The sequence below is a fragment of the Canis aureus genome, chromosome 16 (genome assembly GCF_053574225.1).
Source record: "Canis aureus isolate CA01 chromosome 16, VMU_Caureus_v.1.0, whole genome shotgun sequence".
Lineage (NCBI taxonomy): Eukaryota > Metazoa > Chordata > Mammalia > Carnivora > Canidae > Canis > Canis aureus.
In genome coordinates, this window is record NC_135626.1 from 20,504,668 (window position 1) to 20,519,957 (window position 15,290).

At 48.6% G+C, this 15,290-nt stretch overlaps 1 protein-coding gene across 6 annotated transcripts in view; it reads left to right on the plus strand.

Moving 5' to 3' along the window:
- The window catches only part of RHBDL3 (rhomboid like 3), a 47,435-nt gene that overhangs the window by 18,986 nt on the left and 13,159 nt on the right, over window positions 1–15,290 (plus strand). For all 6 annotated transcript variants that reach the window (XR_013354188.1, XM_077852135.1, XM_077852136.1 and 3 more), the window contains 4 exons: window positions 1,800–2,024; window positions 6,337–6,485; window positions 8,714–8,826; window positions 13,904–14,004. Coding sequence is in view for 5 of the 6 variants with exons in the window: in XM_077852135.1 (XP_077708261.1) it covers window positions 1,800–2,024; window positions 6,337–6,485; window positions 8,714–8,826; window positions 13,904–14,004 (588 nt within the window). In the remaining variant the exon portion in view is untranslated. The remainder of the gene's footprint in view (window positions 1–1,799; window positions 2,025–6,336; window positions 6,486–8,713; window positions 8,827–13,903; window positions 14,005–15,290) is intronic.

Sequence of the window (15,290 nt, forward strand, 5' to 3'; positions counted from 1 at the left end):
GTCCTCCTGTCAAGCCCACTCCCTCCATGTGGGTCTTCAGGGTGTGGCCATGGGTGTGTTGTGAGTAGGTATGCTGTGCACACCCAGGGATTGGGAGAAAGGATGGAAAGAGTGGCTACAAAACAGTTTGACAGGGATGCCTGGGTGGCTCAGTCAGTTAAGCATCTGATTCATGATTTAGGCTCAGGTCATGATCTCAGGATCATGGGATTGAGCCCCATGTCAGGCTCTGCACTGAGCCTAAAGCCTACTTAGGATTCTCTCTCCCCCTCCTCCCCCTTTGTCCCTCCTCCCTGTGCACTCTCTTTCTCTAAAAATTAAAAAAAAAAAAAAGTTTGTAAAAAAAAAATAACAGTTTAATAATGTGATCCTGTCTTGGGTTTGCAGTGAGTGAACACAGAGCCCCAAGCTCTGCCCACATTTATAGGACTCCTCCTGTGCCACCAAGAACCAGATCTAAGCTTTGTGGGCATGGGGAGGATGAGAATAGGGATTGATGGAAGGGGCTCATCTGGAAAGGCCGACTGGAGGGAGCAAGCCTTAAGCCAGACTTTGAAGGTGAAAGATCACAGAACCCGGGAATGGAGAAGGGTACTGCAGACAGAGGCTCATTCCACCTGGCCTGCTCTGAACACAGATCCTTTCCACTTATTCCCTCATGACACAGCTTCAGACCCCTGTGTCTTGGTCTGGACTGGCTCACCTGGCCAGCCCTCTCTGGACTTCTGCCATCAGGTTTAGCTAACTGTCCATTGCTAAGACTACAGTCTCAGGAATATGTTGATAGTCCCTACCTCAGTTACCTGGGCAGCCCTATGGCTCTAGGGTTGGAAGAGTTGTATCTCCCTGTAAGGAGGGTCTAGAGTGTGGTCACGGAGGGCAGATGGGAGGCAACAGAGGCCCCGGGAGGCTGGAAGTCAGCAGGATCAGCCAGCTGGTTTCTGGGAGTCAAACTGACCATAGAGGGAGACAGCCAGGACTCCAGGGAGGCTGCATCACGGCAGCATTATGCTGCCATGGTATGACCAGTCTGCAGACAAGGCTCTAGGACCAGTTCCTTGGCTTGCCAGGCATTACAGGCTCCTTGAAAGCACTCAGGGGTGATGGCCTCCCACAAGCACAGTTTTGGGTTCTAGTCTTAGAGACCTCTCTGCAAACTTGCCCATCTAATCAAGATCTGCCCACCTCTTCCCAAGCTAGGATGTCTGAGGACATGAACTCCTCATCACCCTTCAGTTCTGAGTTACCACCTCCCAGGAGGCCCTCCCTGCCCCCACTGTGGGACTGGCTCAGGCTCCTGCTTGCTCCTCAGCAGCCTTCACTCTGAACCATGCATAGTTGCTGGTTACTTATTTGTCTTGAGCAGCATTGTATGCCTTGTATCTGGCAATGCACTGACCTTTAGTAATTGCCCAGTAAATTGTGATGGATGGCTGGTGGATAGGGGGATGGAAAGAAGGTATGGTGAACATGAGTACAGATTCCAGAGCCTTCCTGGGTTTGAACTCAGTGGGTCCCTAAAACTCTGTGTGATTGAGTAGAATGGGCATTTTCATAATCCTTCTCTAACAGGCAGACCAGTTAAGAGTACCAAATGAGCCCAACACATGGCAAATGCTGAGAACAACAGCTGCCAGATAAGAGCTCAGTGAATATTGCTTCTTGTTAACGATTACAGAGGAAAGAGGAAGGTAGAATCAGGCCCGATTGGTCCAAGGAGTGTACTGGCTGGGAAATGGGTCAGGGCTCCCCCCGAGACCCCAGTTCTGACCCTTTGCCCCATCCTGTGTCCTGTGCAGATGAGCAACAAGCGATCTAACAGCTTCCGCCAGGCCATCCTGCAGGGGAACCGCAGGCTCTGCAGCAAAGCCCTGCTGGAGGAGAAAGGGCTGAACCTGTCCCAGCGTCTGATCCGCCACGTGGCCTATGAGACCCTGCCCCGGGAGATTGACCGGAAGTGGTACTACGACAGTTACACCTGCTGCCCCCCACCCTGGTTCATGATCACAGTCACAGTGCTGGAGGCAAGGACAAGTGGGGGGGGAGGGGGTTGGGAGAGAGGCAGCGGGAGGCTCTCTGAGATCAAGAGGGGAAGGGGAGCATCTTTTCCACCAAAAGATTGAGGTGGTTGAGGACCAGTTGTCATTCACCAGTCAGACCTGTGTTCCAGAGCCTGCAAGTGTTGTTTTAACCCCTGGATCCCAAAGATATCCCAAAGATGATCAAGCCATATTGACCACAGCAAACTTCCCACATTCCCATCCCTACCAAAACAGCAGTAGCAAAAGCAATGTAATAAGTTTGTTGATTTGGGGTAGTTAGCCAGGCTAACTCCTTAAAACAAGCTATTTTAGTTCCTCCCTCGGTGAGTAATGTGGACAAGTTGTTTGCTCCCCTGGGGCCCCTTCTCCCACCTGTAAAGTAAGGATAACCAGACCCACCCTCCTCCCATAGGACTCCTCTAGAGCAAGAGTGGCTGGTGGTGCTTTCTGAATGCAAAAGCATTACAAATACATATGGGAAGGGGTGTTTATGAACAGGTAAATGTGGGCTTAACATATTTTGAAAGAACATTCTCCCCTTGGGAATCATCCATACCTGTTATTCTAAACATCTTCTGCTGATGCAACAGCATCCAGAGGTACCACTTTCTCAATCAGTGCCCATGTGTGAGAAACTCTGAGTTCTTTTGGCTGTTCAGCCTAGAATCTGTGAGCCCCCGACCCCAGCTCCTGAACGGCGTTCTATAATCTGCAGTATTTCTCTTCCTAGCCATGGGCCTAATTACCACCTGGGCATATGTTCTTGTAAAGTTGATGCCGAATCAAATAACAGGATCATTAAGCTCCATGGCATCCTCCTTTTTTCCTAAATCAGAATAGCTGATCTGTAAGCCAGTGCTCCTCCGTTTGTTGTTATGGCTTCATCCGAGTACATGTTGAAGATGTGATTTTTCTGAGATATTCTTGGAATCGTCCTCCAAATGCTTTCTGTGTTGGTCTATTTATTAAATTCTATTTGAGGACCAATAATAATGAGCTGCCTTGGGAGCTGTATTTGCTGCCAGGCCACCCGCATTGTGTGAGATGGACAGAGCGTTTCCCAAGGGAGTCCTGCTGGGGGGCCTGAGCCATTCTCAGGCTCAGCCCAGGAGGCCTTAACCCCACACTAATTATAGCTTCATTTGCTGAGTGTATAACAGGCACCCAGCTGGCTCTTCCTGCACTTCACCCCTTTCAAACCTCATGATCACCTTGGTATCCCTATTTCCAGGTAAGGAAACCAAGGACCAGAGAATTCAAATAATGTGTCCAAGGTCATCCAGAAAGGCCAGATTGAGTGTCCAGATTGGTTTCAAATTTCCAGAAACCCCAACTTATAAACTCAAACCACGAATCTAGAAGAAAATACTGAAATAATTTTTTAAGGATTATCTTTTCTTTTTTTTTTTAAGATTTTATTTGTTTATCTATTTGAGAGAGACAGAGAGGGAGAGTGTGAGCAGAGAGAGGGAGAAGCAGACTCCCTGCTAAGTAGGGAGCCTGATGTAGGGCTTGATCCCTGAACCCTGGGATCATGACCCAAGCCGAAGGCAGATGCTTAACCGACTGAGCCACCCAGGCACCCCTGAAATAATTATTTCAAACTATTTGTACGAAAGCTCAAAGCTTTTGTTTTTGGTTTTCTGGTTCTGTAACAGATAATGGAAGGGGCATGGTAGGAAGCTACCAGCCCAGATCAGTACCTGAGATAGCTTTATTTTTTTTTTTTTTTTTTTATTTATGATAGTCACAGAGAGAGAGAGAGAGAGAGAGAGAGAGGCAGAGACATAGGCAGAGGGAGAAGCAGGCTCCATGCACCGGGAGCCGGACGTGGGATTCGATCCCGGGTCTCCAGGATCGCGCCCTGGGCCAAAGGCAGGCGCTAAACCGCTGCGCCACCCAGGGTTCCCCTGAGATAGCTTTAAAAGAGTATGCATACACCCTGAGGAGGAACACAGGGACATGAATGATGTATTTTATTTTATTTTATTTTTTATTTTTTAAAGATTTTATTTATTTATCCATGACAGATAGATAGATAGATAGATAGATAGATAGATAGATAGATAGAGGCAGAGACACAGGCAGAGGGAGAAGCAGGCTCCATGCAGGAAGCCCAACATAGGACTCGATCCCGGGTCTCCAGGATCACACCCCGGGCCAAAGGCAGCGCTAAACCACCAAGCCACCAGGGCTGCCCTGCATTTTATTTTATGTTTTTTAAAGTTTATATAAGTAATCTCTTCACCCAACGTGGGGCTCGAACTTACAACCCCAACATCAAGAGTCATGTCCTCTTCCAACTGAGCTGGCCAGGTGCCCCTAAATGATACATTTTATCTTTTTAAGATTTTATTTATTTATTTGTTTGAGAGAGAGAGAATGAGGGGAGGGGCAAAAGGAGAGGGAGAGAAAGAACCCCAGGCAGTCTCCATGCTGAGCACGAAGCCCAGTGCAGGGCTTGATCTCATGACCCCAAGACTATGATGGGAGCCGAAATCAAGAGTTGGATGCTTAACTGACTGAGCCACCCAGGCGCCCACTGAATGATGCATTTTAGAAAGAGTTCTATTTAAAAAGTACCCTTTTAGGGTATAAACAAATATGCTTCAGTCACGGGCGAAAGCAGCTCATGTGGAGTATTGGTGAGGAGGTAGAGGTATTGGAACCCTGGTGCACTGTGGATGGGAATGCAAAATGAAGCCATTACTGGAAACTGTGGAGGTTCTTCAGAAAATTAAACATAGAGCAGCACCTGGGTGGCATAGTCAATTAAGCATCCAACTCTTGGTTTTGGCTCAGGTCATGATCTCATGGTTGTAAGATCGAGCACAGTCTGCTTGGGATTCCCTCTTCATCTCTCTCTCTCTGTGTCTCCTGCTCCTTTTCTCTCTCTCTCTCTCTCTCTCTCTTATGCATGTGCACTCTCACTCTCTCGCTCTCTCAAATAAATAAATTTTTTTTTAATTTTTTTTAATTTATTTATGATAGTCATACAGAGAGAGAGAGAGAGAGGCAGAGACACAGGCAGAGGGAGAAGCAGGCTCCATGCACAGGGAGCCCGACGTGGGATTCGATCCCGGGTCTCCAGGATCGCGCCCTGGGCCAAAGGCAGGCGCCAAACCGCTGCGCCACCCAGGGATCCCTAAATTTTTTTTTTAAATTAAACATAGAACTACTATGTGATCCAGCAACCCCATTTCTGGGTAAATACCCAAAAGAATCAAAAGCGGGGACTCAAAGAGATTTATTAGTATATCGTCTCTATAGGAGCATTATTCACAATAGCTAAAATATGGAAGCAACCAAAGTGTTGGATAAATGGATAACAAAATGTGGTCTATATATTCAGTGGAATTTTTTTTAATTCAGTGGAATATTATTCAGTCTTTAAAAAGAAGGAAATTTGGACACATGCTGTAACATGAGTGCACCTTGAGGAATGATACTATGTAGAATAAACCAGCCACAAAAAGACAAACACCATATGAGTCCTCTTAGATGAGGTGCCCAGGGAATCAAGTTCATAGAGAAAGGAAATAGAATGGCAGTTGCCAGGGCTGGGGGAAAGGGGAGGGCGGAGTTGGTGTTTAATGGAGTCAGAGTTTCAGTTTTACAAGATGAGAAGACTTCTGTGGATGGTGCCAGTGATGATCGCACAACATCCTAAGTAAACTGAATGCCACTGAGCTGTACACGTAACACTGATTGAAACGGGAAATTTTATGTTATGTGTATTTTGTCACAATTTTAAAAAACTACTTATGTGGAATTGCCTCTTCCTCCAAATGGTATGTAAATTATTACTGTGATTAGGTTATTTTTTTAAGATTTTATTTATTTATTTGAGAGCAAGGGAGGGAGAGAGCACACGCATGAGTGCATGAGGGAGAAGGAGAGAGAATCTGAGGCAGACTCCCTGCAGAGCACAGGGCCTGATGTGGGGCTTGATCCCAGGACCGTGAGACCATGACCTGAGCCGAAACCAAGGTTCAACCGACTGAGCCACCTAGGCAACCCACTGCAATTAGTTTAAAACCTTGGAACCCTTCCTGCCTAGCCCCGAGGAGGTGTGGGCAGGGCCCATCTGAACATGTTGTGACCACTTAACACAAAATAGAAGTGGGGTGAGGTGATTGAAAGCTAGGCTGCACACTGACCATCGGGTGCCCCTCGTTCTCTAAGGAGGAAAGGTGACAATTTTCAGTAGAGATTCTGAACATTAGCGCCAGAGGGGCTCGTGGGCAGTCTTGTGTCTAGTAATAGGCCCTCATCATTCTGTGTTTTCATCCAGGTTGCCTTTTTCCTCTACAATGGAGTGTCGCTGGATCAATTTGTGCTACAGGTAACCCATCCGCGATACCTGAAGAACTCACTGGTTTATCATCCACAGCTCCGCGCACAGGCGTGGCGCTACCTGACGTACATCTTCATGCATGCTGGGTGAGTACCTGCCTTCATTTGCTCCACCCAGAGTCCTTGTGGGAAAATAGATCCAGAGAGCCTAGATTGAAATATATGTTTTAGATTATTTTTTATCTTTCTGGACACAGCATTTGAGGTGGCTCCTTGAAATTTACCTAATAGCAAAATATATGAGTTAATTATTGTCAGCGTATGGGAAAGGGGAAATGGATGGAGGAAAATGCTAAATTTAAGCCCATAGTGAGAGCAGTATAAATGTAGGTTATAAGCTTGCTCTGAGGTTCCTAGTGGCCAAAGCAAAAAGGGAAGTGTGGTTAGCAACCAAATTCATTGTCCATAAACTCTGTGTGTGTGCAAGTGGCTCCATAAGTGAAATAAAGAATAGATTTCTTGAAAGTGCCTTTTTCTCAAGGTGGTCTCCATAGGTGGTGAGAGTCTTTGAGGAATTTTGGCAATACTGGTAGTTTCTGTTTGTAGATATGTGGCTTCTTTTGGGGCTGGAATATAGTCGGTTCTCACTGGTGCCTCCTACCCCACGATAAGGACCTGCTGGCTGGCCAGGTGACCACCCAGGTCCCAGTCCCCTGAAGAGCATGATCTTGGCTAGAGACCTTTTTTTACATAGTAAAAGCACTCAGTTGGGAAAGTAGAGTCCGTAGACACTAGCCTCTGTGGTGTCTTCTGCAGTGTCTCCAGAGAGAAGCAAAAGGGTTCACTGTTAGCCTGGGAAAAGCTCTGGGAGTGCCTGTCCCTGGGTTTGGAAGTGGGGAGAGGGTCACTCTGGTTCCCATTCCTTAGCAGAAAGACCCACAATGGCCGAGAGGGAGCCACACTGTGAGTCTCCCCTCCTGCTGAGCCTCCAAAGCAGCACAAGTGCCAAACCCTAATTGGCTGCACTTACAGGAGAGGGGTTTTGGGGTGAGGAGACATGTCAGTGGTTTCTAAGGGATGTCTCCACTCTGAGCCAGAGGAGATGGTTAGTGCAGGCTGATACTTTGCCTGCTACGTCCCATGCTTTGACCTCACAGGACAGCACCATTTGTCTGAGTTACATTGCAGGTGCCCTCCTGGGTAGGCACGTACCCACGTGACCTGAGTGGCACAGCAGTTTGCTTCCAGGCCTGGCCCTCCAGACCAGGATGGGGCTGTGACCCAGGCCAGGGTCCAGACCTCTCATGACGTACCCTGTTACCCTATAACTTAAACATCCCCAGGAAGCTAAGCAGGTGCTCTAGGATCAATTTAAATGAGGTAATGGATGTTAGAGTGTTTTATAAACTTGAAAGCACACATTGATGCAGTAATAGTAAAGTTACAATTTTTTCTAGTAATAGGCTCACCCAGTTAGATACCATTTAGCAACAAGATCTGGTCACAGATATATGATAGTATAAAAAGGAAAGTATTCACAGAGTAAGAAAACCCAACCCCAGGGGGTTGGGAGTAGAGTGGGTCCCTTCTCACCAGGAAGAAGCCTCCCCTATGAGATTTTAAGGGAGAACTTTGAATTATTAAATTCTAAGAGATATGCTTGTGTTTCTTTTGAAAACGTCTTTCTCTTTTAAATATCTATAGCTCTGGGATCCCTGGGTGGCGCAGCGGTTTAGCGCCTGCCTTTGGCCCAGGGCGCGATCCTGGAGACCCGGGATCGAATCCCACGTCGGGCTCCCGGTGCATGGAGCCTGCTTCTCCCTCTGCCTGTGTCTCTGCCTCTCTCTCTCTCTGTGTGTGTGACTATCATAAATAGATAAATAAAATAAAATGAATAAATAAATAAATAAATAAATAAATAAATAAATATCTATAGCTCTTACAAATACAGTAGGGAGCCAGAGCTACCTTGTCTCCTGGTGGATGGAGCAGATTTTGTACATCAGGAACCTGGGCTCTGTGACTTAAAGCCAGGCAGTGCCCCTCTCTGAGCCTTGGCTTCCTGTGTGTCAACCGATGCATTTTCTGGATCTTGACTATGGTTAGCCCCCCATTACTAAGGCAGGTACAGACACTACCAGTCACTGTCCAGGCCCTGCACTGTTCCTCTCCCAGGTGGCAGGCAGGGCAGGGTGCACTCTTTCCAAGATGGTTGTGATTCCTGTCCTCAACCCAGACCAGGAGCTCCTCCAGGGCAGGTTGGCAGGTATAATTCACTAATGGATCCCCAGCATCTTGGCATGCAGTATTTATTGAATGAATGAATGAATGAATGAATGAATGAATGAATGATGGAATGTGGTCTTTCTGTACAGGATAGAACACTTGGGACTCAATGTGGTGCTGCAGCTCCTCGTGGGGGTACCTTTGGAGATGGTGCACGGAGCAACCCGTATTGGGCTTGTCTACGTGGCTGGCGTTGTGGCAGGTAGGCAAGTGATCCTTGAATCCACAGGGGTCAACCTCCCTGGGGCGGCTAGGAGATCCCATGGGAGTCGGCAAGTCCCAGGCCTCCAGGGACTCCGGACTCCATACCTAGGCTCCTAACTATTAGGGTTGCTCTCCAGGCCAATCTCCCCACCTTCCCAGGGAGGCAGGAAAGGGGACTGCCATCTGAAAAGAGAGGCAGAGGATGGCCAGGGGAGCAACATTTCAGTCTTTCCACTGCCATGTTGTACCTGTGCGAGCTTAGGGAAATTCCTTAACCTCTCTTGGCTCCGTGAGGTTTTAGGAAGGAACTTATAAGATCTCCCTGTAGGGTGTTAGGAGGGTAGAGTGAGGTGACGAATAAAATAAGAGTGCCATGTAAACTGTGCTGGGCACAGTGAGATTCCCTTGGGGACATCCAATGTGTGGAGCCAGGTGCCTCCGCAGCCAGGCCAGCGCCTGTCCTCTTGACTGACCCCCTGCTGACAGGAACCAGTCTGGCCTAAGAGATAGTGAGCACCTGTGCCAGCCGAAGGAGACTGGGGCCCCGCTAACCCCGCTCACTTGGCCAAGACCATGACCTTGAGGATAGCAGGGTCCCTAGAGCCAGCAAGACTCCCCCCCTCTTCCTCCCCAATGGGGGTGAGGTAGGCTGGGGTGAGCTGGGGAGCACAGGCTGCATTTCTGCAGGAAAAGTCTGCGCCAACTGGGTTTCTGAACAGAGGGATCTCCCTCGTGATGTTTCCAACTTTATAGCTGGCTTTTTTTTTTCTTTAACAAGGTTTGCTGCCTCAGCTCTTCACCTTGACAGCTGTGCCCAAGGGAGCTTTGTGTGTATGTTTAAGTAAGATCTTAATCCTTCCTGAGTGGCATTAAAGTTGTCATCAGGAGAGCAGGGCACCGTTGACCTTGTAAACAACAGGCAGTCTGGGACCCTGGGAGCCACTGAAGTGACTTCAAGAACCCCAGAGAGAAGGGTCCCACCCGACTGCCCACTCTTGGCAAGGCCGGTCTGCTAGTTCATGAGCCCTCAGCATGGCAGATTAGCCCCACACCTTCATTTCTCTGTGTGCTGAGAGTTGAAAACTTGGCCCCTTTGGACAGCACCCCTCTCCCCCGAGCTTCTCCCAGCATTTAGTGCCTTCCGCATCCTTGAACCAAGGTCTGATGAGGATCTCTGTGTGCCAGATGTACTCAGCCACCCACGCACCCCACCCCCAAGTCTTGACATCTGGAGATTTGTAGTCCCATTTTCTATACCTAGATACTCAGAGACCCAGATGGTTAATGGCAAGGAACAGGAAAGACACTCATAACGCTTGCAGTTAGTAGTCATTTAGATGGGAGTGCCAATAACCCAGAGGACAGAAATGAGATTCAAGATGACTCAGGGCTCACCCAAACCAGATGACACCCCATGGGGAAGCTGTGCCAGTGTCACTTCCCAGTGACACCAGTGCAGAGGGGGATGGTGCATCAACAGAAGTATGCCTTGCCAACTAATGGGGAGGGACTGTGTATCATAAAGCAAATAACCTGTGCTCTTATATCTGAGGCAGGGACTCAGAGAGGACACTCTGGTCACCATGTATCATATCACTAATCTCTAGGATCAAGTTGATCGATCTGCCTGCACCATTCCTCCCTCTCAACTCTGTGTGCATCCCAAGTCCAGAGGGGGGCCCATTCACAGAGAGCCAGATCCTGACTGGATACCCGGTAGTCAGGAAGGGCCTGCCTTCCTAAGGCAGGTACCAGCACGCTCCACTTGTCACAGGTACAGAACCCGAGTGGTAGAGTGCCTCAGGAGACTTGCCCAAGGAGACTCAGTTGTATGTGGTGGAGCTGGCGTCAAACCCAGGCCGCCTGACTCCAAAGGCTGTGCTTCAGCCTACTGCCACGTGCAGTGAGAACCCAAAGGCAGGCCTTTTCCTTTGTGCAGATAATTTATGGTCAGAAACCAACTGAGGTCTTAACAAACATCAGGCTCCACTCTTTAGGTCCCACCCAGTGAAAATATTCCAAAGGCGAGGCTGTCAGATTTTGTAGCACAGTTTGCACAGCTAACCTCTGCGCAGGTGCATCTGGTACTTTGGGCCTGCAATAGGGGATTCTCATACGTTACCTCCTATACTCACCCCAAGTCTTATGACATGGGTCCTGTCATCTCCATTTCAGAGGCAGTTCAGAGAGCTGAAATGACTTGTTGGTTTTCTCAGAAGGATCAAGAAGTACTAGAAGTGAGTGGAAACCCTTCCTCTGCCCCATGCTTCTAACCAATGCTTGAGGCCAGTGTGTGAAAACCAGCATTTTAAATGCTCCAGCAAGCTTTTCTTACAGATTATATAGATTATCAACCATGTGTGCCTCCCCAGAGCCTAACACAGGGATTGGCATATGTTAAGCAACAAATATTTGTAGAACAAATGGAAGAATACATGCATAAATAAAGTTATATTGCTTAAAGGTAGATATTCCACTGATTTTTATTAGGATTTTTTTTTAATGGCTAAGGGAGACATTGGAAAACACCTGCTTTAAATATTTCAGCCTAAAATTTTTGCAGCTGTGTGTTATGATAAAGTCACCAATTTATCTGCGTGCTGGTTGACCCAGAATTTTTTTGAGAAAGTTCATAGCCCCCACTAGAACTAGTCTTGGCCTACTGCTGTGCAGAGGTGTGTGTGTCCCTCCAGCTTGCCATTCTGTCCCCATCTTCTGCCCCCGGGACCTCTGGGAAATTTGTACTGGCCTTATGGAACTGTCGTCCATAAGGTTAGGTTAGGTTCCAAACAGCTTGTCAGGAATCCTATTTGGCCCAGGCCTCCTGCCCTAGAATGGCCATTATTGCTATACTGATATGCACACAGGCCCAGGCTTATATTTGATGTCTCCCACCTCCTTTAGTCCTGGGCTAATCTGCACCCATTTGGGGAAAATCTCTTTGCCACACATGGAGGGCCAGATGGTTACATTCAGGATTCTAGAACCGGGATCCAAACCTCAGATCCTGGATCTCAGGCCAAGGCTCAGGTTGTTGAATCTCTGATCTGAAAGGAACTCTTGAGGTGCCCCCAGTGGGAGGCATATTTGACTCCCCAGACCCCACCCCCATTCAGCCATAGGCTCTCTGTGTTCTGCTCCATAGGGTAGGGGTGTGGGTAAAGTTTCCTTTGAAAAGAGGGTTTCACTGCTCAGCTGCTCAGAAGTTGGAAAGCCTTAGACCTCTTTATTTGACAGATGTGAAAGCTGAAGCCCAAACAATTCAGGGGCTTTGCCCAAGGTCACACGATTAGCCAGTCCCACCCCCCATTCCAGACTCTTGCCTCAATCCCAAACTGACCCCTGATCCTGGGGTCAGGACTCTTATTCATGGGTAGGGTGAGAGAAAGGTCAGTGTGGGGCAGCTGGACTGCACAGGCTTCCCTGCTGTGTCTCTGCCACTGGTGGATGTCACCGCACTGGGGAGGCCGAGGGAGCAGAAGCTGGGCCGGTGTGTAGGGACCTGTGAGAGGAAGGAGGCCAGTCCAGGGAGGCTGGGGCTTCCTCTGTCCATGCGGTAATTAATGAGCCATTTGGGCAGCCAGCCCTGCAATGCAGCCTTCCTCGCTGGCTGCCAGGAGAGCGTGGGAATCCTTTGTCATGCAGATCCCACTGCCTGCCGGTTTGCCACCCTGGGATTTTTTTTTTTCTGTTATATACAGCTGACCCCTTGGCTAGGCAGTAAAAAAAGAAAGTTATCTGACAATAGATCAATACCTAATTAAAGCCAGAGGGAAGGCATGAAAGGAGAGAAGAAAGATTTATAGTTACCCTGGGAGGGGAGAAGGATGTGGGAGTTCTCAGTTCCCAACAGTGCCTTTTCCTGGGAGATCACATCCCCCTGAGACCCAGAATTTGCTGTTGGGATCTCTTACTTGAAGGATCTCAGTGAGCCAAGGAGCCTTGAGAGAAGTCTGAGGGCGCAGGTAGGGGAGAGAAGGGGGATGCCGTTATGGGGGTTCCCCAGGCTCAGGGGTGTCAGGTGCTCTGGCTCTTGGGCTGGGCCCTGCCTCCCCTTATGTAGCAGACCCTCCACCTCCATAGAACCTGCAGAGTTTGGCCATCTGCCGGACCCTCCTTCTCCACCCAGGCAGCAGCTAATTGGCTCCTGAGCCTGCAGGCATTTTCCAGTGGTGGTTTCTGCACACTCACCCGGGCCAGCCACCTCTCAGCCTCTGGGCCCTAGGCTCTACCTCCCAGTTATTTTTAGTCTCCCATGTCCTTCCGTGGAAGCGAAAGCATTGATCATACTTAAATGAGACCAGAACAATACATTTCCCTCCTCTCTGCTCAGCCTCCCTCGCAGCACAAAAGTTTGTCATTCCCCAGACCAAGAGTCTACACCCTTCCTTTCCCCCAGAGGATATGACATCATCTCTCTCCCTCTCTTCCCTGGGACTTTTCAAGGACATTTTTCTTCCAGAGAAACCCCCACTCTGGAGATCCTTTTGGCCTGTTGTGATTTCATTTGGCTGAAGGGAGGTTGGAGGTGGTGCCAAGCAGGTTTCTAGATGCCGCAGTTGAGCAGCAAGAGTGATGATGGAGGATGGAGGTTGACCTCTGTACCCATTTGGGGGAGTGGCTGCTGTTGAGGCCAAAAGCACAGGCCTCGTGTCCACAAAGCTGGATTTACATCCTGGTTCCTGCTCTTCCTACTGAGTGACTCTGGGCTCAGTCTCCTCACCTCTGCAGCGTGGCCACTGTTGTCTTCCTCAAAGAGCTAAATGGGACAGAGTACGTAAAGCACGTGGCCGGTGTCTGATGCACGGTACCTATGCATCACAGCTGCTCTGATAGTATTGCGTATTGCCCAGAACCCTGAGGTGGCACCATGTTATCCCTCCCCTCCACTGAGTCTCCTATAAAAGGAGAAGTTTCAATCAATGGCTCTTCCAGCCATCAGTTAAGGCCTCTAGGGGGCTCCAGGACGACATGGGATGCAGGGAAGAGGACATGGAGGCTAGGTTCAAGGGCCTGGGGCAGGGGCAGGGAGGAAGCTCCAGCATCCTTGAATTCCGCATATCTCTCTGTACCAGGGTCCCTGGCGGTGTCTGTGGCTGACATGACTGCACCGGTCGTGGGCTCCTCTGGAGGGGTGTATGCGCTTGTCTCTGCCCATCTGGCCAACATCGTGATGGTGAGCACCTCCTGTCCCAGCATGCCTATCTTGGCGTCCCCTCTGCGCATCAGTCATCTACTCCCCAGCTCAGGCACATAAATGCCAGGCAGACCTGGCTAATATTAGAGTTTGCAGATGCTCTCTGCTTTCTGCAGGCTTATTTCAGATGGGGCCCTTCCATATACAATTTATGTTTTTTTTTTCTTCTTGACTATGAAATTACCCATTTCCCTAATTCTACCCCTTTCCCACTAGACTTTAAAAAATGTTACAATAGAGGCTCTTGGCTGGCTCATTCAGCAGAGTATGCAACACTTGATCTTGGTGACATGAGTTCAAGCCCCACTTTGGGCCTAGAGCTTACTTTAAAAAAAAAAAAAGGAGACAGGGATACCTGGGTGGCTTAGTTGGTTAAGCATCCAACTCTCTCTTTTTTTTTTTTTGTAAAGATTTTATTTATTAATTTGAGCGAGAGAGCACAAGTGGGGGCAAGGGGCAGAAGGAGAAGGGGAGAGAGAAGCAGACTCCCACTGAGTAGGGAGCTCGACGATGTGGGGCTCAATCCCGGGGCTGAATCCCAGGACCCTGAGATCATGACCTGAGCTGAAGGCAGATGCTTAACCAACTGAGCCACCCTGACGCCCCTAAACATCCAACACTTGATTTCAGCTCAAGTCTTGATCTTGAGGTCATGAATTCAAGTTCCACATTGGATTCCATGCTGGGCATGGAGCCTGCTTAAAAAAACCTTTAAAAAAATTTACAATCCTTGATCACCAGTGGCAAAATTGGAACTTGAACCCATAGCTCCTGACAATGATTCAAGTGTCATTCCCTTACACCAACCTCTCATAGTGGCAAGACACTGCTGTTCCTTTCCTGTGCTCTTTGCCTTTTCATGAAAGGCATTCTAGGGTAATGGTTAAGAGCATAGGCTTTGGAGCTCGTCAGCCGAGATCTGAGTCCTAGCTACGTACTTCCTAAAGGAGGATCTTGGGCAAGTTACTTAACTATGCTGTGCCTCAGTTTCTTTTTTTTTTTTTTTGTGCCTCAGTTTCTACATCTGTGAAACAGGATGATATGTGATAAATGAGATAAAGTGAAGATAACCATTCAACATAAATGTTAACTCCCTACTCCTCCCAGAAGAGGCCAGGGTGGACTCAGAATGGAGACAGAGTCTCCAAGGCAAGAAATTGTCATTAGTTTGATAGTCTCAGAAAAGGCCAAAGTCCTTGTTTTAGAGGCAGTTAGAAGGAGGGGCCCTCTAGGCAGGGTCCAGGTCTGACTCATCCCCAGTACCC